Genomic DNA, 23881 nt, shown 5'->3' on the forward strand with positions numbered 1-23881 from the left:
CCTACTGCGGAGTGTGTGGAAAGCACAAGGCATGACTGATTTAAGGGATTAATACTTCAGTAAAATTGTTGACCAAGCCTAGAGTTATATGGGAAAATATTTTCCTGTTCCCATAAAGTTTAAAAAAAATAAACAAATCACTTTGCACTGTCAGAAATGGAAAAGCAGGAAAAAAACACAAAACATCCTAAGAGATGTAAGATGGAAAAGTATGCTTTTGAAATAGATGGTCAGTATCTGGCCATAAGGCTTGCCTGGCCCAGGTTCGGTTTCTGACTCGGGTAAGGAAATAAAGGGTCATTAGAAGAGACTCTCAGATTCCAGGTAAGAGTAACAATTGAATAACTTCTGACATTTTCCCCATATATTCCATTACAGAGCTTTTGTGATGGAAGTTCCGCAAAAAATTGTTGATAGGGAAATACCATAGGAATTTTCAACAGGGAATTTGGATTAAATGGATTTGAAAACTGATCAAATCTGGATTTTAAACTGGAACACAGAAGGTACAGTAGCAGTTAATTTAAACCGCACCTTATTAAATTCAATATTAAGTAAAGCTGATCTGAAACCAGAGCTTTACTATTTGGTAGTAATCAAAAATTGATTTGTCTCTGAAATTTGGATGATAGTTTTCATAAGATTAAAGGTTTGATCATTTTAATAGTGGTATAAATTTCTATTGGCGAAGTTAAAAATTATCTATGAAGATGTTTCATTTTCATAAGAACAGGTATAAAACTATGAACTCCAAAAGATTTAATTTAATAACAAAAAATAAAATATTGCTTTCTCACTTAGAATGTTTTTAATATCTTTTCATAAAAATTGAAAGAGCATCTCAATTGTTGAAAGATTTTGCATTTTTTAGAAAGTTCACAGCTATTCCATCCTTTGTGTAGCTACATAAATAATCAAAGGGGTATTGACGATTTGACAAGAAGATAAATCAATACAGACAAATTATTTTCTAAGCTTACCCGTACTCTTCTCAGTCTGAAAATGGCACAGAAGACTGGAGGTCTGTGGACATGGATCTTTGGAGTTGAAGTTGTGTCTGTTTTGTAACTGACTATCTCTCCTTATGTCTCAATAGACCATATTCCTTAGGAAAATGACTGTCTGTGACTGGCCCCTACAACTCGACTTAGCCCTGAATAATATAATTATTTAATTATTTCTCTTTAGATTTATAAAATGAAAATGCTCTTACTTTTTCACCCTGACCCTAAGAAGAATACCATGAAGAATGTTGGTGCGTAAATACATCCATCTCAGACTCTCATCCAACACTACAACAGGATCCAAAAACAATTTTCTAAAGTTAAAAAAATTAGGATCTACCTGATTGGAAACAATTTTAAAACTGATGATTCCCACAGAGGACACTGGACAAAACACTTCCAGGTTTACAGAAAGGGATCTGCAGCTTGAGCCCCTCTTTTGATACCCCTAGATCCCATCAGCGGTCAGGCAGTAATGAGAACCTTCACCATTCAAGGGTCGAACTAGATGAAATGGACCATCTGGGAGCGAGTACACAGATTTTCTGAGCCTGCTTGGTCTTTTTTACCCACTGACCTCCAACAGATTCTTCAGTACACTGTACAGTACTTCCACGGAAGAAAAACTACAAAGAAATCAAATGCAGACTTTTTTTATATGCTTATTCATTTCCATATTTAACATATTTAGGGTTTAGACAAGAAATGTTATGTCATGTTCACACTGAGCAAGTTAGTAAAAACATTTGAGGAATTTTTCAACATACGAAGGGAAATTAAGTGCCAAAATTCCCTGGGAGTACTTTGACTACAACTAATTGCAACCAACATTTTTGAAAAGGAAGAAAACAACCATTTTTTGAACCAAAGAGAGTAGAAGAGAAGTATACAGCTACGACTGGAAAACACAGTCCTGTCAAAACCATAACTACTTTCTATAATAAACAAGGCTGGATCCCAAAGAAAGTAATATCTGAAGCAGAATACCCCTACTGACATCTGTTACAGCTAACAAAAAGCTGCACACATACCACAGAGGATGAAGTCTGGTCTGCCATAAAGCAGCAGAAAGATAGGAGATTATCAATTATTAATGAAGTCAACATCTTAACTTAAAAGTTTTGAGCACTAACACACAGAGAAGCCAGTGAAATCACAGCATTAAAAAAAAGAGAACATACTTTCAGCTCTGGGCAATGTGTTTTCCTTGTACATCCATCAGATATTTCTTGCTTTTTTTTGTTTTTTCCCTTGTGTTCCCAATGCTATCTTCTCAAAGATTAATCTTTTAAATTGCTCCTGCAGCCCTTGCTCTGTCAGGTGTATATAAGCCTAATTTATTAAAGCTCAGTGTTTGCTGTCAAGGAATCTGCACATTTGAGGAAAGCTTGGCAAAACCAGAATTTTTGAGTCAACTTCAAGCATGTGGGAGATGTTGTGACACATCCACTTTCATACTTGGGTGGTTAAAAAATAATTTTAAACATATGAATCACAGAAGTAAACTTGAATATCTACTGACTGCATCTACTAGGAAAAACTCAAGATAAAAACATACCATAATGTACATTGGCTTCCACTAGAAAGCAAAGCATTACGTTGGCTGACAGACAGAAATAAAAGATCTTCAGCTTATCACGGCAGGGGGCTATCTGCTAAGTAGAGTTTTCTATCAAGAATTCAAGTAAAAAATTACCCTTGTGCAGTTTATAGATTTTTCTCCTCTGATTGTAAGTGGATGTTTCTCACTCGTGCATTGTGGTTCCATGCAGTGGACTGTTTCCTAACTATCTGCTCTGCAGGCAGCAGAAAATACACCTCTATTACTATAATGCAAATCATCATTAATTTGTGTACTGACTTACAACAGTTTATTGTGCTTATATCAGATGATTCAGTAACAGAACATGATTTTCAAAGTTGCTGTGGTATCCAATAGTGAAAACGTTCATTTTTCTCAGAACAAACTGTATTTCAAAAGAACACAGGCCTTAATAGGAAGTACATATTTTTTTAGAGCAGCAACAGCATCTGAAGTATTTTTCCTCACTGACTGATTCCCAGCACATCTTCACAGAAAGGTCCAGGCAAGGTAAGGTTGAAAAGACACTCCTAAGGTTATACCCACCGTGTATATGACTGCCATGTTTTTCCAAAATTTCATGTTAAACTGACCAGATTTAAAGGCTTTGGGGAAATGGGTGAAAATATCCTGCTTGGAGCAAGTACTGCACTGCATTTCAGTTGTGATTAAATGGTGCCTTGTGTTAGCCCCAAAACACATAAAAAAGGGCCTAATTAACCTCCTTTGCATGTACTAATGCTCTTATCTCCTTAAGATTCAATGAAAATCTTGGCTATAGGCACTGCACACAGGTACAGTCATTAGAGATCGTGAGTTCACAAGAAATTACTAGCTCAGTGAACTTGTCCTTCTTAATATCACACACCACAGATCCCACCCCAAAACCACAGATCAGTCCCCAAGACTATTGAAGTTAGATAGTTCAGTCATTTTAAATTGCAAAAGCATTCACGAGGCAGATGAAGCTCTTCCTATACATACTTCCAATTTTAGAAGGACCTTGCCTAACAGGAAGCAAGGGCATTCACACAAACACTTGGGGGTTACTCTGATTTAAAAGTACTTTGTGTCCCTCCATGGTAAAGGGTCCATACTCTACCCTGAACAAGAGTAACTATAGAGTGGACACTTTTTTTTCTTTTCACAGCAGGGGTTTTGCTTGTGGATGAAGCAAATACAGGGTGTTTCAAAAAGATGGACCCAATTGCAGAGATATAGTGATTTCAAATTGGGTCAATCTTTTTAAAACACTCCGTAATTCCTAAATTAACAACAACAAAAAAGGCAATATCTTAATTCCCAGTATTTCCAGAATTACAAATGCAATCAAGTTGTATGAATCTTGATACTATTTGCTGTATTCAGTAACTTGTTTCTGAGGTTGAGATGGTTATCCTACGCTGATAGCACACTTTGTACTTTGGTTTGAACGAGACACTTGGTAAGCATGTCTGTAATTATGCCGGTGAACAAGAGCATAAAGATCAGAGACTAAATCAGAACAGATAGTCTGGGCTTTTAAAGTTATCTTCTCTGCATTTCTTTGCTTTTGTTTTTGTTTACATATACAATTGGAAAAAGAACCTTAAAGAAGAGCAGTTTTATTGCACTTGTCCAAATAATGCACATTTGAAATAGACAACGGCCATTTAAAAAGCAACCAAAGAAACTCCACACAATGCCTTCCATTTTCTTGGGACTTCACATACTTCATGAAAGCTTTAGTGACTGAGATGCTAGTTAAACTATCTGCAAGCAGAAGTCTGGCTGCATTTTGACTGCTCAGAAGCCAATTGGAGTCTCTACAGTGGCAGGATGTTGAAAGAGCTTTTATTTGAAATGTTGTAAGGTGGCACCAGCTTTGGACAGCAGGTGGGAGGAGCAGCCTGTAGAGATTCTTTTGTTGGCTGAAGCTCAGCAGAGCATGGCACAACATCACAGATGCATGTGGTAGCAAGGAATGTGACTCACTTGTGACGCTACACAAATGGATCATGGGAGGCCTATTGAAAACTCTAAAAGAAATTCTGTACCAGCTTTAGAAACACAACCTAGTTTTTTAAGAAGGGAACTCTTTCAGTGCATTTGCATGCATTTGGCAAGTTCCTTTTTGTGTGCTGAAAGCTCTTTTTAGCCAAAATGTTCTTCTGTTATAGAAAAACTCATATATATATATATATATGTATACATGTATGTATACTTACATACTCAGATATGTATATTCAAAATATACTGCATTTTTCTTAACAATTTTCACATTTCCTGATCTGTGTAATTGCTATTTGGGTTACACAAGCATACTCTCAAAGATACTTCTTAATTCATTTTTCCACCAAAATTCTGAATTATTTGTCCACTGAGATTAATCCTTATTGCAACATTTTTTTTACCTATGTAAGGTATATGACCATTCATTTATTTGTTTGTTTATCTATGATAAATTTGACCATGATCAGTTGTAAGCACACATGGAAGAAGCATCAAATTTAAAACAGAAAAACAACGCTGAAAGCAAGTAGAAAAAGTTAATTTCTTGAAGCACAGGAAATAAAAAACCAGGAGATATAATGTAGGTGATCTAATGAAAAAAATCACAATAAAACCCTGCAGGATTGTGTGAATGTTCTAAATGAGGCCCTTGTACCTAAGATCTCACAGGCATAGCTTGAGGAAGTTTCATTTTCTTTATCATGTCAACGAGGTGGATATTGGATACTGGATAATATTAAACCCCTAATATTTTTAACTGAAACCATGTGAAAAATTAAAACCACATATTTACATTATTTTTCTTTAGGCTATATTTAATGTTTCCTTCACAGGCCTTTGATGCCATAGCCATACATAATCAGAAAACAATGTAGTTGCATTTAGAAGGTTTAATGTAGCTGCTGATGCTTGATCTGAACAAAACACAGAATCACATAGGATGAAATACTTTGCACAGGCACAAGCCCTTTTTGCGTTCCTGTATTTGTCAATACTGGGATGATTAATTGACTCTTAGAGCTTCAGTATGGAAAGCATCTTCTGGAGAACATTTGTGATGACAGCACCTACCCCTGAGCACCCATAGTGACAGCACATGGAGCAAGCAGACAGCTGAAAGTGCAGACCAGACAAGTTCAAACTATTCTACAAGTTTACAGTTCAATATCGTTAGAAGTGAATCACTAGTCAGTGCAGCTCCATTTTCTCATTTGCTACATTATTTTCATTTTTGGCCTTCAGAGTAAATCTAAGAGCAACAGGATACACTTAGCCCTATGCTGGCCCAGTAGATATAACCAGGAATGCTTTGGTATTCCTTGGAAGTAGGGGTTACTGACAAAATTAAGAATATGACTTTCCTTTTAATGATAGTAAATATATCAGCTGGCTACATAAGGAACATCTGTTTCATCTGCAAACCTTGTCTCAGCTACATTCTTGCTGATGCATGCAAATGGTATGTTATTCATTATACGCTTTGGTGCTTCCTCAAATACTTTTGGAATATTGTAGGATTATCCTTCTTTTATCATTACTTTCTGCATCAGTTTACATGCACTTACTCTTATTCGATCCACTGTGACTCCTCTGAATATGAACAAAAAAAATTTAGGCCAGAATCAGACAAAAAAAAAAAGGCTCCATAAAATTTTACCAGGCACTGAAAATGCATCCAATCTGTTGAAAAGTGCATTGTTACATGTAACTTGTATCATGTGTATCTTAAATTTACCACTACAACAATAAGAAATGTTCTGAGTACCATACAGATTGCATTTAATTGTTCATAGTGTCTATAGTTTCTCAAGCTGCATATCAGATAAATTAGGTTTATTTCTATACAGGAGATGAAATGTAATTATCCTGGAGAAATACGGAACTAACCTTTTTGAGAAGAAAGTGCTGAACTAAAATAAATGGGATGGGACTTGCCAGTATGTTTATGTACTAATTAATGCAGAGCTCTGCAATATATATTTTTATCTGCACAAACTCCTGGAAGAACTAAGTCTTTTTTTAAACAGAAAAGCAAATCAATAAGAAAGGATACAACATACCTCTTTCTCTCCCTAAGCACTAATAATTTTATCTTCACCAAGTTCTACACCAATTGTTCTAAGGGTGTTTCTGCACACATGCAAACAAGACTCATAACTAAGCAGACAGTCCAGCCCTATCTGACATATGTTGCCAGAGCATCCTAAGAAACTATTTTATCCACAGCAAGATAAAAAAAGCAGCACTTCAAAACTCTATGTATATCAACTATGCTTAAGTTTGTCTCTCATCTGTAAGCTCATGAAAGGTACAGTGAGACATGCACCTTCTTCTGCCTTTTGCAGGTAAATTAGTGCAGTATTCATGGGGTCCAAAGGGGAATATGTCACGTCTTACTCTCAGTTCCCAAAAGCACACCGATTAGCCTTGTGTGTCTCTTGTTCCACTGCTACAGTCTGACACAAAGCTGGGAGCTGTTGTAGCAGCTACAACACCATGACAGGCACAAAACAAAGGTTCAGCTTCCACAGCTGCTCAATTAGGAGTGTTCTCGTCAGACTGTCTATTTGAGTTGTAATTTGTTTCCAAACCAGTTTTACTAATGAAATATAGCAATGTAAAAACCTACTCCTCATTGTGCGTATTGCAATCTGTTTAATTATGTTAAAAATTAAACTGTGCTGGTTTTGCCCACTGAGGAGTAAAAGCAGCAGTATCCTTAAAGTATTTAAAAAGTGATTGTTCACTATTTTTGACTTATCAGTTAACATGTGTTACACGTAACAAGCTCGCCACCATAAACCCTCCTGCTGAGATCTGATTATTACAGCACCCACTTGCATTTAAGTACAGATTAGAAATATGTTAACATAACCAGAGATTAGATACTTATAACTGCATTTAATTTTTAAGGTAACAAACTTATCTACAGTAAAAGAGAAATGAGTTATGATGTAACATGCTGTAATTGGTTTCCCTTATACTAAACTGATTATTAAAAAAGTCTTTTTCCTGAAGTTATCTGTGTGGGACTAATGAATGCTCAGACTTCTCTAGCTTTGTAATTTTGCTCCTCTTTTGACATATGAGCATTGGATGCATATCAGTGCAGAATAGTCACAGTGTATGCAGCATGGCTGATTTGAAATCTTGGCATTTGGCTGCTTTGTGATTGTATAAATGCAAAAAGAGACAAAATCTTGTACGTTGTTTGGCTGGCTGCAGTGATAAATACGAATTACCAATAGAGGACTCCACTGCCATGGATGCCTTGAGTACTCCTTCCAAACTAACATGCCCTAGTTATTGTATCTTCCCAATATAACGAAGCAACTCTTGCTATTAAAATGAAGTATCTTCTCCCTACTTTCAGTGAGTAGGTGTCCATGCTCTTCAGGAATAATCATGGAAGGAGTGGAGGATTTGGGAAGTACTGCAGTAGAAGAACATCGGTGCCACAAAAATGTCAGATGCCTGTCTGGAAAAGAGATGTCCAGCAGCAAGGTGGTGGCCTCTGCATGGAGTTACAATCCACATGTAGAGGCATATGGAGAGGAGGAGGCAGATAACCAACCCCATGGCTACTCATGCTGGCGCTGAGAAATGCAATGATGAGGAGCCTGCACTAAACATTGGCCTGACCAAGATGGATGAAAGGACAAGAGGCAGGAGGACAAGTGGTAAAGGCATAAAAAATTCAAGTCTTTGCTTATTATAAGGGATGAAACATCCACAAGAAAATTGCAGCAGGACGTCACAACATGACTCAGGCTACTGTTGTTTTAAGGCAAACTGGTTATCTTACTACTATGAATTATTTTTCAGGGTAGGTAGATTGTTTTGGATTTTTCTGTAGTAAGACTGACTTAACTTTTAACATGAGTCTGACACCTGTGTTACTTTTTGTTGTTAAAGTGTTTAAGAGATTCTGCCCTTTTTTGTCTTGGAAGTGACAAACATTATATAATCAATATGCACTTCAGGATACCCTTATCTGCCTGCTAAATTCCACAATTTTGGCATGGTAGACAGAGTGCAAAGGTGTGGATTACAGCTATTGAGCAAAATCTCTCCACAAATTTGAAAAGAAATACAGATGCCATTAGTGACAATATTTTTCCCCACCTCAGCAGGGTAATTCTGATTTAATTTCTATACTGGCAGTGTGACAAGCGTGTGACTGCAATGTATCATGCAATCTAAGGTGATGCATCAAATCAATGAATCTGACCATCATCTTTGTGTTCTGATGCCTTCTGCAAAAAAACAACAGTCACCACTTCACCCCTTGTGATGCAGCTAATCAACAACAGCTTGTCAGGCCTTGCAACACCTTCTTCATCCTCAAAGGAACCCAGCAACAGCCACAGTCACTTGGGGCTTCTGAAAGGAAATTCAGACCCTGCAAACTGAATTTTCCAGCCAGGGAAACAGGCAAAACACCTTTCTTACAGAGGTGTTGCAAGCAGAATGATGACAGACTTCAGCCTGTGAAGCTGGTGAAAAGCAGGTAATGCAGCTTTTGCTGAGGGTTCTGAGCACCTCACCAGGTCATTCCACAGATATCCGAAATTCCAGCCAGCAGTGTCTTCAGACTCTGGTGCTCTCAGAAAGGCAGAGTTGCCTAAAATACCTTGGAGAGCACTTGGAGCTTGTTTGTGGTGACACTTGGGAGCACCGATACTCACACAAAAACAAAAGGAAGCTGAGTCACTGCTGAAGATTACTCAGTATGTGGGATGGACAGCACAGTAATTGTTGAATGTGTATAAAACTCAGCAAAAAAAAAAAGTAAATGTATTTATAATGCTATTATGAAACATTGAATAATTTATAAATATGCCCATATTTGTTGAAAGTTTGCATATTTGCACAAATATGTGCTGATTTGGAAACATGTACAGCAAATAACACAAAATAAATATGATGAAAAGATTAAACTATAAATTAAGGTATCTAAACAGGTCTTCAAACATTAATTTGCAGCATCCATGCAACATCCATTGATGCTCTGTACAAATCAAACCTTTCATCCCAGCTAAAAAGGCTGCAAACATCTAGAAAAAATACAGCTTGTAGGTAGCATTTCCTCCTCCAAGTGATGACAAGAACAGAAAATATATGAACACCTGCTTGTTCTTTGTTGGATGGACAAGCTCTTATTTCCACATCAATTTTCTACTGCCTCTCCTCCTCCCCACGAGCTTCCTCTATAAGTATTATACCATAGGAGATTATATTGCTACAACACAGTGTCAAGCATTCGGTATTTCCTCATAACATCTTGTCCTAAATCACACATTTTTGCTACTGTGAGCTTCAGCTAATACAAAGTGATTTCACCTCAATCAGAGTGAAACACAGCAGAGTGAAAAATCTTTCAGCTTCTGTATGAGCAAGAGATACTTATGAGTTCTCACAAAAAAAATACCTGAAGCTCTTGTTGCATGAAGTTACAGAGATGACACTTTTCTATCCACTCAGCTGTGCTTCCTGGGATATTTGTAATTTAACACTAAATTCTGCATGTCATCCTTATTTGCATAGTGTGTTCTGGCAATTACATTTTAGAAGTACTATTAAAGCAGGTGCATTTAATAATGGTGGTTTTGATACTAAGAAAGTCATGCAGACTTGAGTAATCAGATTTCAAATATTTCCCCCCAACTTTCCATGCTAACATTTATGGTGGGCTTAGCTAATTATATTCTATGCCTTGACTACTTACTCTTCAATGTTCCACAAACATGTTTGTATGTTGCAATAAATTAAGCTTTTTATATATAGCTTGCTGTCAGCATCTTGACTATCCTCCAGTCATTTATTTAATCAGGCTGAAAAATATTGTCTTTCATACAAATCATAGTTACTGTTACTGTCTTTAAAATTCCATTGGTCACCAGTAACACCGAAAAATTCTTCTGCGGAAAAACACCTTTTGTCCATTTATGCAATAGCTCTTCTGTTCTTTATGAAGTATAAACTCCTCTGTGCAATTTTACTTAATAAAATAAACAATATTGTGAAGATTGCTTGGCACTGTGACATATAATGCTAATTTAAGAGTTTAGAAATATGGCTGATGAAACAATTAAGTAATAACATAAGGTGTTGTTCTGGCTACTTGCTTAGTTGCTCATGTAAGTAATTCATTGTAAGGTCAAGGTATTTCAGCAATACAATGTGAAATACAGCACAATGTATTCACAGATAGGAAATATATAAAAATCGAAAGATGAAGACACACAGAGGATTTATCAGATACAAGGAAAAAAAAAACCCACTACTTTACTGCAATAGGTTAGTTAAGAGTAGTTCCTGAGCTGTAAAAATCCTTCCAAACAGCTCCTACAGTCTTCTGTGAGCAATGCGGTCCTAAAGTCAGTGTGATAAACTAACTAGTATAACAAAATAACAGAACTGTCTGCCTTTGCTTTTATCCCTGCTACATGACAATTAAAATCAAGAGCAGTTCAGTGAAGACATCTGAATGTTATAAATAATGCCTTTCTAGAATCATGGCATTGAGTATCTTTTTATGCATTTCTCTTTATTCTGTGAAATAATGGGGTGATGCAATGCAAAGTGACAGATGATGTCTGGAAAGCTCCCCATACGAAGTCTCTATTATAGTTTTAAAGACTAACTACACTGCCTAAATGGCTGAAGTGCAATGCTCAAATGAGATTTACAGTTATCTATAAAACTGAGGAACAGATTAAATTTCAATAATTAATTTTAATGTTTTCATTTATTTTCTTCTACATTAAAATTTAACTTGCTTATATCTTTAAATGTAAGAAATAAAATCTAATTCCCAGTATTTATTTCTTGTTTCAGTCAAAACAAAGTGGAAAGGCTCGTGCAATGTGGGAAGACTGCAATGTATATTGATTAGCCACAATTTCCAGCTTCCAAATTAGCTTCCATAATAGATGACAGACTATTTAAATCACAGACTTAGATGTTACTCAACGTGACAACATTTCTTTCCAATTTCTCAATTGTTTTCCAGAATGCTATTATTCCCTTTGAGGTTTGACTTTTCAGAGTGTCAAAAATTACAACACTGTGGTCCTTTGCCACCTATCCTCTCTTGCCCTGATAGTAGGTGTTGTTATTGCTCCATTAGAACTAATACCAGATAACGTTATATGACATTTCATTGTAAGAGTGGAATGCAATCAGAAAATTTTAAAACTTATAGTGAAAAAAGGAGAAAGATTGCACGCTCCCCATATGCATATGAAGAGATGTAAAGTAACTCAGACACGCAAAGTTCTCAAAAGACCTTTCGTTCATTCTCTTGTGTTTTATTTATGATGTGTATTTTAAATGCAAAATTATCTTAGAATTACAGCAAAACCCATTTTGGTCATATGGATAGAGTCAGACTGCCTTATCAACACAAAGTTACGTACAGCAGGACAGGGAATAAAGAAAATAAAGGGAACCATGTTAAAACTCTCTGATAATAACCCCAAATAACTCTGAAACTCTCATAAAACAGAGATTTAATTTCTAATATCAAAAGATTTTCTAGGACTATGAATTATTGCTGCGAACCTTGGAAAACAAGACTTTTAAGCTTCTCTGAAATAAAAACAACCCCTCTGATGTATTTTGGAACACAAAGCGAATCCTACTGTTGTCTTGCAATTTATATAGATATGTATTTGGGGGGAGTGAAAAGAATAAATGGTTTGATGGCAGATGCTGTGAAAAATGATCAGCCACTAATAACTAAACCGGCAGCTGTTTCAAAGCAGGTCTGAGGTTTATTTTGAGGAAATCAGTCCTCCCAGTGGAGACAGATCTAGGGGCAAGAAACAGGCAAGATCGAGGAGCAAAATGAATGTATTATTCATTTGTTAGTCACCAGGTGCCTCTCTACTGATGGTTAGGCTATCACTCACTCAGATTTCGCTCACTTTCTCCTAATGTGCGATCCATTGTTGTGATGTCCACATGCTTTATTTCAGGGTGTCTCCATTCACTGTACATGTATTAGCATGCAACACATATTTCCATAGGGAAGAAAAGAGTGGTATTTCCAGAGATCATGTTGAGGTGGGTGAAGAACTTTCACAGTCTCAATGACAGACACTCAAAACAATACGGTTTTCTTCTGTGGTGGGTTTGTGTGCCACTCTCAACTATGTGACTGCTACACTCTGAGGCCCTTATTGAGTTTGGAGGCATCCATGCTTTTCCAATTCTGTTGGTCACTGAGTTTTATAGTCTCAACACCACCATATAAGTCAGCTAGTGGGCCGAAAAACCACCTCCTAAAAATCTCTTACTTTTATTCTTTGGTTCTGTGAAACAACATCAGCTGCCTGGTACTTATTCAAAAAAGCAAGCCTGAGCTACTCCTCCAATGTGCTACTGAGGTTTCTAAAAGTTCAGGATGCTCAGCATTATGTAGGAAAACACAAAACTGAATCCACAGTATTTGTATATCTGGTATACAGTGGCAGTGTTTGAGTTAAGAGTAACTGAAGTATTAATTAGACAAACCGAAGAACATCCTGAAGCGAAGCCAATAAAATAAATTCAGATGAAGAAATATACAGTGAGGTTCTGTTCCTATATTTATAAATACAGTGTTACGGCCTTGTAGTATTTCTGATGTTGCCAAAAGGAGATTGTTTACCATCTGTGGTAAGGCCTTTAAAAAACATTCTGATAGTTTTCTTCTTTTCTTAGCTTGTTACTTTTCTTATTACCTCTCAAAAAGAGATGATCCATTATAATACGTGCAAACATTTTTACTTTTGCCATTAGAAATAACAGATATGTGGTTTTTAATAGAGGTGTTTTCTTTTTACCAGCTCTATACAGAATTAAGTTCTAATTGCAAAAGTATTTTTCTGCTTAATTATACAACAAAGGAAGGCTGGGTTGAAATAGGATTAATACATCTTGTGGTTAATTAAACATGAAGATTCTAAGGAGATCACTCCAACAACAAAAGCAATTAAGACTTGGTTGTATACAGGACATAATTAGGTAGGAAGTTCTTGTAATCCCAAGGACTGACTTTTCTAAAGTATTAATTATTTTAAAATAACCTATTATCTGACATATTTTAAAGAAAACTATTAAACGTGAGCACAAGCACTGTTAACTCAGATATCACCTCAGCTCTATCCTGGTGTCAAACATGAATTATAGAATAAAATATGGCTCTGTGCTGAGAACGTTTGCCTCTATTTCTATCTTTATGCCTGTCGAGTACGTCTCAGCTCCTGTGAGCAGATGTACACAGAGATACAGCCCAGAATCAGTGAGAAAATTCCAATGAGAGCCTGCTCTGACACTCTATATTACAAGTCTCAAGGTGCTCTTGAACAAGACCCAGATAATTGAAGAAATTGCAGTATTTTTTTGCCTACTGTGATTTCTCTTTCATATTCTCCTTCTCTCTCACCTTTTCTGCTAAGATATTTCTCTTGTGTCATGTTTTCTGGCAGGGAAACCGCTCTTGCATTACTTGAGGATCAAGCAGGATGAATGTTATTAAGCTGAGTGGAAAGAGGGTCTTGCACAATACATTGCTATATAGACACACCTGAGTTAACATGGAAACTAAAACCAAAACAATAAAAAGCCAAGATATTAAGTATGCTGCTGAGACAAACACTAAACTATGATTGGGTTGTTACTGGGAAAAAACACATGATGAAACCAATGAATAGCCTAAGATTCAGAACAGCAAGAAAAATGTGCATATCTACGTTATGTGATGCTTTAACATGCTGAGATAGGACTGTTTCATTTTTCTGCTTACTGTTGGGTAAATGTCAGCCTGGTTTAGCATGTCACTGCCTCCTCTGAAGAAAGGTGCAAGGCAGTTTGTTGCTGTATAATTTAGATTAATTTGAGGTTTCTTTGCCACGACTGCTTTGTGTTTGTGTCACAATTTCATTATTTACTTAGCAAAAAAAGATACAATCTCTGTTCACCGTTTGACAAGCTGGGAACAGATCTGTTTCTGCCAATTTTATGTAGGGAACAGAATAAGAAAATGAAGAGTAGATTTCGAACAAATGTGTTCTGAAGTCAACTAGCGTCTTGTAATACAGCTTCACATCATTCTTAAAGTGGTGTAAAGACTAAAATGATAGGGAAGAAAACTGAGAAACCTATTGAGTGAAGAGGAGGTTTTCAAGACCTTTGTATATTTTACTCATAAGATCTTGACAGATAAATGAAGAAAATATAAGTATCTTACTTAGTCAAGAAGTACCACTTGGGAACAAATGTGCAGGGCTAATAAAACAGCAGAGTCAGTTAATAATGCACCGAGCTATCAGAAAATAGAATTAGACCCAGTTCCACTCCATTCTTTTACTTTCATCTTGCACTGGCTTTCGTCTCATCTGTTTTTACATCAGGTATTATTTTGCTGCTTAAAGATACTTGACCCTATAAGGTCACTTCGTATCTCTCCCTCATCTGTATTTTCTTTATCACTGTTTTGTCTTGTCAGGACTGAAAGTATTGTGGGGCAAAAACTGTGTCTAATTGTGCTTGCGACTAAGACTAATTCAGATGTAACTGCAGAAACAACACACAGTTTTATTATGAAAAAGTGGATGCTATTTTGAAACCCTGCCATGGAAGAAGAAGGTGTAAATAAACACATTTGCATCCTTTTGTTCTGTATTGTTACCTAGCCAATTTTGTAGCCATTTTGCTATTTTAAGAGAGGACAAGAAAAATACAATTTTGTTTCACTAATAGAGACAGAACATTATTTCAAATAAGTGGAAAGGATAGCTAGGTAAAACAGTCAATAACTGAAAACAATGAAAATCTAATATATTTCCACTAAAATTTAATGCATGCCTTTTTCAGAAGGTGATGCTATTGGCATCAAGTAAAGGCAAAATTTACACTGTAAATATACAGTAATAAAAAGTACTTCAGACTCAGATCCTATGTACGTCAAAATTCAGAATAACCAGAGAATTTTAGCTTAGACTCCCAGATTCTTTGAAGCAAGATCAAAAACTGTTATTGTAATAGGAAATGGGTCATTATTCAATTTAACTTTCATCTGCAGGGGAGTTATACACAGAAAAAAACTACAAGGCAGTAAAGGAACTGACAGTACTCTCTTGCAATGCTTTAGAGCCAGACATGATTCAACTGTTTACAGAAATTTCTCCAGTAATTTTTGTTAGTGGTGATGATTTTTTTGTGTTTCAGAGATAAGATCTGCAACACCGAGTTTACCCTTCCTTTCTTACTGAAGAGTTAACAGAGAGAGTAGGGAACATAGTTCATGGATTTTGCGCAATTAAATGTTTTTGTAACTAATAACCATAACTAATTTACATTTCAGATGGACTCTTGGTACTTTTTTATGAAGGTGTTTTCATACAAAGTTTATCCCAGGAAATAATCATGCTGTAGCTATTTATTGCCTATTTCTTGGATACCTTGCTTCTGTATTCTGCCTCTCTTTCTAACAATGTCCTTGTACTTGGCCAGAGTAAAATCAATTATTCTACCAAGGCTCTAGATAATGCTACCTAAATGATAAAATGCAGCCTAAATACAGCATTGAAAAGGCAAAATAAACCAAGATTTCATGCTGCCTTATTTAATTTCAAAGCTTAAATTCAATTACCACTGTAAACATTTCCATAAAATGAATTGAAGAAGAAAGCTTTGCAAAGTCAAAAGCAATTTAGGAAGGGCAATGCTGAAATGCACAATTTAGTAGCATTATTAATGTGAATAATGCATTTAACTTGAAATGATTTGGGGAAAAACTGGGTTAGAGCCTGACCTCTGGAATGGCTATCAAATATTCACTGGCAGGTAACTGCAACTAGGAAATCAAAGCAGACTTCTAAATACCATTTGTCTAAGCTGTGTGTTTCTTAGTAGTGTTAAAAAAGTATTGGCAACATATAGAGATATCAGAGTTGAAAAACAAAATCAAAGAAAAAAATCTTGCTGCAAATGTCTTGGTTTTGGCTAAGATGAAACCAGTAATAGAGAACATCTGTGGTCTGTTTTTAGCCCTGGCACAGCCTAAAGCAGAGACAGTGAGCTACACACTGTTCTTAAAGCAAACAGTGATCATCTAGTTGCAAACTTAAGGCTGTGGTTTATGGGCAAGTGAAGAAGCCAATAAAGTGACCTGTTTGGCATTCTAGCCTAGGCAGTGAAAAATAGGTAAATTCAACAGTGTGCAGTTTTGAAGTGGGTATCTCTCTTTACCTCCTTTTGTCTTTTACTAGATCCCTCCGAACTACTTGTCTATTACTACTGCAATCTACTACTGGCTGCTTTTTATAGGGAAATTTACCTGTAGTGAGTTTCTGGCAAAGTATGGGAAAGGAAATGTCCATATTAATAATATAATCACAACATTCCTTGTTAATTTGCTGCATCCTGTGAACTATTGGGCTGTGCTCTGTGAAGGTCCTCCTCTGAGGTACGCATAAGACCAAGGAGATGCCAAAGCTGAATGTTCAAGTCCTTCAAGCAGAAAATTACAGCTGCCTTGCCAATAACCACAAGAAAAGAAAAAGATGGCTTTGATTTGAAAGGATAAAATGACCAATATTGACTCTAAATATCTTTCAGTATCCCAATATTCCTTTCTTCATGATGTGCTTCTTATTGGGGTGACTATTGATCTCTGTACAACTTGCCTTTTGCCATCTGAGATCTGAGAACTCCCTTTTCTGCTTGTGAGAAATTATAATTAAAAAACAGCACCAGTTTTGTGTCTGAACAATGAGAGAGACCCTTTGTTGCTGTACATGTAAAAGACATCGATTCCTTTTCTGATCTGTTGGTGATGGTTGGGTTTTATTGAAGTTGCAGAGAAAAATATGTGCCCTTTGTTGATAATGTACTATAATTAAGCTTAAAATTTCCATAGAATACTGTATCTTTCAAAGACCAGTCATATAACAGAGCTTAGCAGTCCAAGACTCTAGAAGTCATGTAATTTCCTCATTATGTTAATTACTAGAGTGGTCTTAAACTGACATTGTATCCTAGTCCAATTTTGAGTCTTTCAAGTACTTATTTAATCAAGATGTTGTTGAGCATTTTATTTTTTTCCAGAGTGTGTGTGTGTTAAAATAAAATATCGAAGCTGTTGGCCAGAAAAAAACCCACTTATTTGGCTACTTTAACCTGTACTGGTATTAATCCTTGCTTTGTTAACAACTCAATTCAAAAGATATCTGAACGATCCACACAATTTTCTCCTTATGAGTTGTTTTCAGCGTTTAGGAAATGCTACAATATAGTGATTTCCTATCTAGTAAGCTGCTATTGAATTATTTACAAATAAAGAAGTAAATGAACACCAATGTTAAAATAAGATGAGGTAACCAGTATGAGATGAAAAATAATGTTGTCTTCCCATATTATAAAAAGGATGAATTCATTTCATGTAACTTTCATCATTTAAAAATTCATCTTCTGGTTTAAGCTAATTGCCTGTCTCTCTCTGTGGCTAACAGAGTAAAGACACATCTCCAGGGGGATTCATAATGGGAAACTTAAGACACTCAGGGTAGGATGAATTATGACAGTGTTGTCTTCTTTCCCTTGACTATAGAAGAAGTCTATGCAACTAATTGGAAGCAGATATTTTAAAATATCTGTAAATTGCATATTTAAATTTTATATATAGAAAGCATAAAATTAAAAATTTTTGTAGTTTAGTCCCTTTGCATATAGCCAATAGCTTGGTGAAATGCAAAACAAGGTCTGCGCTTTCTCCCTAGGCTCACGTTAGCTGCTAGAGCTGAAATAACATTAGGCATGGTTACCCTCTGTCTTCTCTTAATCCTGACTTTTGTTACCATTTAGACAATTTGAGATGACTTGTGTAAATATTAGAGAAACGTAACATAAAGTCTACTTTCTATAAGAGAAGTCTATAAGAAAAACTGAATATAAGCTGTGTCTGGTTCAGCCTTTGAATAGCAACACTTTCATTTGATCACTTAGAAGCTGAAACACCATAAAAATGTTAGAAAATGAATATAAATAGATCCTACAGTGGCATGAGGCTTTGTAGACAGATATGTCTCTGTATATATATAGATAATAACAAAAAGTGGATAATTCTTCAGAATACAGGTTTGTCTTTGTTTTCAGACAAAAGACTTTGTGATGTAAAAAAGATGGTCTTGTATTGAACTGAGAGAATAAGTCAATTGCAGCACTGAGACAATTATTTTCTAGCAGGGTTGATGAAAAATCTCAGTAATATTGTCTAATACTGGAAATGAGAACAGCAGGAAAATATCCAACTCAAATGTATTATACTACTGGCAATCAGCACACTTTAAAAATGTTTTGCCAGGCTTCAAACAATATGCTGTCTTTATGAGCAACTTTTTTTTCTCTAATAGTTCTTGTCTGACTCCATCACATACAACCAACCAGAGAGGCATTAGAGTAAGACATTGCTTGTCATTACTGTTTAAGAAAAAGATGATTTTTGCAAATCATATGAGCTCAATGGTAACTATATAAAGAACTGTGGATAAATTATATCAGGTTTATCATTCATGCACATCAAGCTGAAGAACCTTCTACCAGCTTTGCAGCAACATACAAGCAAAGCAACCAGATGAAAGTAATTTTTGCAGTGAGTAAAAAAAGTTTTTAAAGTTTCAAGTACAACTAGAAACAAAGCTATTGCAGTGCTGCTGCTGACCTGAAGTTAATATGGAAATATAAAAGGAACCTCAACAGGCTTCCAAGATGGGCATCCTTTTCATCCAGCTGTGCTCTGTAGAGATAAAAGCCTTCAGAAAATCCAGCATATCACCAGTTTTAAGATAAAATACTACCAATATCCATATACAATAAGAAAGTTAGAACTAGGATAGCATACAAAACCATTTGTGCGAAGGAGATGGTTGGGGGGAAGAAGAAAGCTCCAGCTAATAGGTGACACCAAATGAACTGAGATGTCTCAGCTCCAAGGAATATTGCAGAGGACGGTAGATCAGAGAAACAGCATCAGAGAAATTACTTGCTGAAGCACCAGACAAAGGACAAATGGACAAAGGCATTAAAGTGCAAGGTGTTATTCTCCTCATTAGGCAGTGACAGAGAGTGGGAAATCAATACAATGATGGATATGTCATCTGACGATCTAGCAGAAAAAAAAGAGAAATATTTTTAAAACCCAAAACTTAACTAACCACAAACAGAGAAAAGGGACTTAGAGCTGCTGTCCTGATTTCATAATTTATAACTGCAGAAAATTAGTAGTAGAGTAGGAATGGATTTTGAGGAAAATGTTAGTTCTTTTGAATTATAGTCTTGGCTAGGAAAATGAGACACAGAATGGTGAAAATCTGTTTACAAAAGCAGTCCCAAAACATCTGAAAGATCAGTAGGAATAATTTTCAATGATCTTTATAGCCTCAGTGGCCCATTCTGAACATAAGGCAGTAAGTACTTTAACTCTTCCTTTAATGTCAAAGAACTGAACAAATGGAAAGTGGGGTGACCATCTGGAATGGCAGTCCTGGACTATGTCCAGGAGGAACAGAAGCACTCCCCAAACTGGCAGAGCAGCCTGGTCTCAGTAGTTCAGCAAAGGATCCTTGGAAAAGCCTGCAAACTGGTTCAAGGGAGCAAAAGATGCTGACAAGCGGATCAAAGTAATGAGAGAAAGTGACTGCCTTGAAGGAAAGTGAAGTTTAGGCTTTTCTTTCGTTTCTCAGTAATTAACCTGAGATTATTTACCTCACTTAGTTTATACTAAGCTTATACATAATTATGGGAAGCAAACCAATTTCACTTCCTCACCTTCCACCTGTCTTTAATGTTACTGTTACTCAGATAATTTCACAGGGTTGCTCCCAAAAAGGAAGAGAACCCCTAAAGGAAAGCATTCAGGAGTAGAGAGAGTTGCTGGAACTGATTATTTGCTGTAGATTTGGTACCAAAACTGGACAGCTACATTGTTCTGTACCACCAAACTGCATAGATGTCAACTGTGATGAGTATTTGGACACTAAAGCGGCAGGTTACCTGAGTTAGTGGAAACTCCTGTGTTATGAATTAGGCCAGGTAACTCATGTGTCTTCTGCAGTATCACCTTTGAAGGAGTGGCAAGACTGCCCTTGAGCAAGCATGTGGGGGGATTCAGACCCAGATTATGACTGAGCTGGAAAAGTATGATTTGGGTCACTTAATCTCATTGGCTTTTCTCCCACATCACAAAAAATACTTTCTTCCATTACTAACAATTGTGTTTGGTGCGAAGGGGTGTTGTGTGAGGAACCTGGAGCTCGTAAGTGACTAAAGTCTAGATCACAACAGATTTTCAACAATGGCAGTACTGATAAGGTGAGTATTCTTTTTATTTTGAAAATGCACAGTCTGTGTGCTGAGCAAAATAATACTTCACATTCCTGCCTGCTGGAGCTAAATTATGGATACTGCCATCCAGAACACTTTAAAACAAAGATTACTTGTTAAATACATAGCTGCATTGTTAAATACATAGAAGTTTCATCATTTTCATTTCTGAGATAAAACCAAATACAACAACCCCAGATCATGACAGAGAAGAATTCTCTCTAGGGTTCATCCATAAGTGCTGTGAGCTGCCCATTAGTAGCAAGTATGCACATGATGCAAACATTTATGCACATGATGCAAACACCACCTCTGAGCAACCATTATCACAGCTGCTGCTCTGAGGTATGTCACCACACAAGCTTTTAAACAGAGGAACAGCTGATATCGGTGGCATTGGGGCATGGGTCCCCCAAAATAATGGTAAGTCAGAAAAAATCTGTTCAAGTCATCCATACCATCCACTACGACAATAATTTTAAAAGCCATTCAGTAGGTACTTACCCAATTTTATATGATTTCTTAGATGAAGATTGTAAGAAATAAACCAAACAAGGCATGTGGAGAAAATTCAACAGGCATGGAAAGTTAACACTGTGAAATATCACACTGGTAGGCCAGCTGCTTTAGCAAAATCCAGAAATGTATGTCTTACTTTAAGCCTGTTTTAGGATACCATGGAATTACTGTTGGGATCTTTCCCTGTAATATGTGATTGCTGAGGGACAAGGGCATACAGATAACTTGGTTTTCACACGCTTTTTCTTACAAATATGTTTTGACTACACTCTGTGAAAACAGCATGACGATAAAATTGCAGTCAGTGTGTTAAAAGGTTACAATACAATACTCTGCATTTTAAACTAAAAACAGCAAAGAGAACAACAATGAATGGGTGAATTTAAATGACAGGCATGTCTTTCTTACAGAATCATTACTTAGGCTTGAAGCATGTGGCACCATCTCTACTTGTGAACCAATCCAAAACAATCAACCTGTAACAGGAGTTAAGGACCAGTTTAAGCACTGAAACAACAGTGATTTTAATTCCACCTATTTTTTTGCTTTGTTTTGTTTCATTTGCTTTGCTTTGGTTTGTTTTGTTGTGGTTTAGGTTTTGGTTTTTATTTCTGTTTTTTCAAACAAGAAAAGTTATACTCTCTTGGAAAAATATCAGAAGTATAATGACTTTCAGGAAAGGGTAAAATGGTCATATTCCTGTCAAGTTGCTGAACTCATATCATAGCCATATGACAAATGAAATAAAAGACTAATATTTCTTCTCAACTTTCTTTTGACCAGATTAAAAATAAAGTATGCCCAATACTTCAAGGACTTGCAGAGACTGCACAAGTGGTCAGATTCAATTTGTATCTTATGATTGATGGAAGTATAGCAAGACATAGAACAGAACGGAATGTTTTAGAATCTAAGAATTAACTCTTCAGCCCCTTGCCATCAGTAGTTAATTAAAAATCCACTATCATCCACAGGAAGAATAAAATACCACAAGACATTTCTGCAAATTTTCTGCACACCCTTTGTTTCTTGGTATCACTGGTGGGACTAAATATGATACATCTGTCTCTCTTTTATGTGCAGAAATATTTTTATTTGCTTCTCTACCATAAAACTCAGCAATAAAAACTTCATCTTGAAACTGCTGTTTCAACAAGCTGCTCTAAAAAACTTTCAGCAAATCGTAGGATCTTCAGTTACTCAAAAATTAAACAGACAAGGCAAATGCTCCATTTCATTACACGTGTAAACTTGGATAAAATATTGTAATTGTGTCGCTAAATTGTTTAGCAACTGTAGGTAAAAAAAGCTAATATGTCACAATTTATATGTGAAAAGATTGCAGGTGATTAGTAGCCACGTCTAGTGCTATTGAGGCTTCCCACTGAGAACTGCACTGTAAACTGGCAGCCGGCTCAATACACTGCTATTTTCAACAGTTCAAAAAATGTAAATGTGTCACCAACTGGTCAAATAGACTTCCATAATGGTGATTTAATGTAATCTTTCACATCAGAATACTACTGACTTGTATAAATCACTCCCAGGCTGAAAAAAAAAACTGTGCACAGCTTTATAATGAATTCAATCACTGAATCTGTTTGTTAGCTTCAGAGTGATGTCAGAAGGTAATTTTGAGCAGTCTCAATTAGACAAAGATAATTTCTGCAGGCCAGATTTGTTAACATGCACAAGACTGAAGTAAATATGCTTTTCCAGGGAGCTCTGGAAGGACAAAAGGGGAAAAAAATCATGTCTCTCAACAAGAGAGGAGAAGCCAGTGAAACAAATCTGCATCTACTACTTGTGTCCATTAACAAATAACATTCATGGCTGCTGGGCACCTCGTAAAGGTTTGGCTAGTTGAGGTGAAGGTTTCCCTGGGCAGGGTTTTCTGCTCCTTGGGTCCCAAAGACATGAAGATCTGTGTGGGGTTTCACAGCTTCATCACCTACATGTGGCAGGTTCAGGATGGTTACACTCAGAAGCTGAGGAATATGAGTATACTCCTCAACCAATCAACCTTCCCCATACCCGAAACAAAAAGAAGGCAAACATTTGGGAAAACGTATGTGAAACTTTACCTGCAGCCATTGTGACTGGTCATTGTGGCCTGAAGTCCAGGCATTAACTTTGCCTTGCTTGTCCAGCCGGGCTTTCCTGGGCTCCCAAGTGAACATGTCCATGTTGAGTGTTCGGAAAACACTGGAGGCGGTGATTTGGTAGTCCTGTATATGTCCTGATTTCATCCCCAGGGGTTCAGAGCAACCTGAAACAGCAAAATAAGATCTCTGACACTACCTGCTTATCTCTGTAAGTGGTTTAAGTTTTCCATTACGGAAAAGAAAACTAGCAATTCATGAAGAAAAGGCTTTAATCAAGACTATTGTTGGAGGAACTTGCAAACAAACAA

At 36.4% G+C, this 23881-nt stretch overlaps 1 protein-coding gene across 3 annotated transcripts in view; it reads right to left on the reverse strand.

Annotated features, from left to right (window-relative positions):
- Positions 1 to 23881, reverse strand: part of EDIL3 (EGF like repeats and discoidin domains 3) — a 254738-nt gene that overhangs the window by 24661 nt on the left and 206196 nt on the right. For all 3 annotated transcript variants that reach the window (XM_065046489.1, XM_065046490.1, XM_065046488.1), the window contains one exon: positions 23553 to 23737. In XM_065046489.1, the coding sequence (XP_064902561.1) occupies positions 23553 to 23737 (185 nt within the window). The remainder of the gene's footprint in view (positions 1 to 23552; positions 23738 to 23881) is intronic.

Source organism: Columba livia, chromosome Z (assembly GCF_036013475.1).
Source record: "Columba livia isolate bColLiv1 breed racing homer chromosome Z, bColLiv1.pat.W.v2, whole genome shotgun sequence".
In the NCBI taxonomy this organism is placed as follows: domain Eukaryota; kingdom Metazoa; phylum Chordata; class Aves; order Columbiformes; family Columbidae; genus Columba; species Columba livia.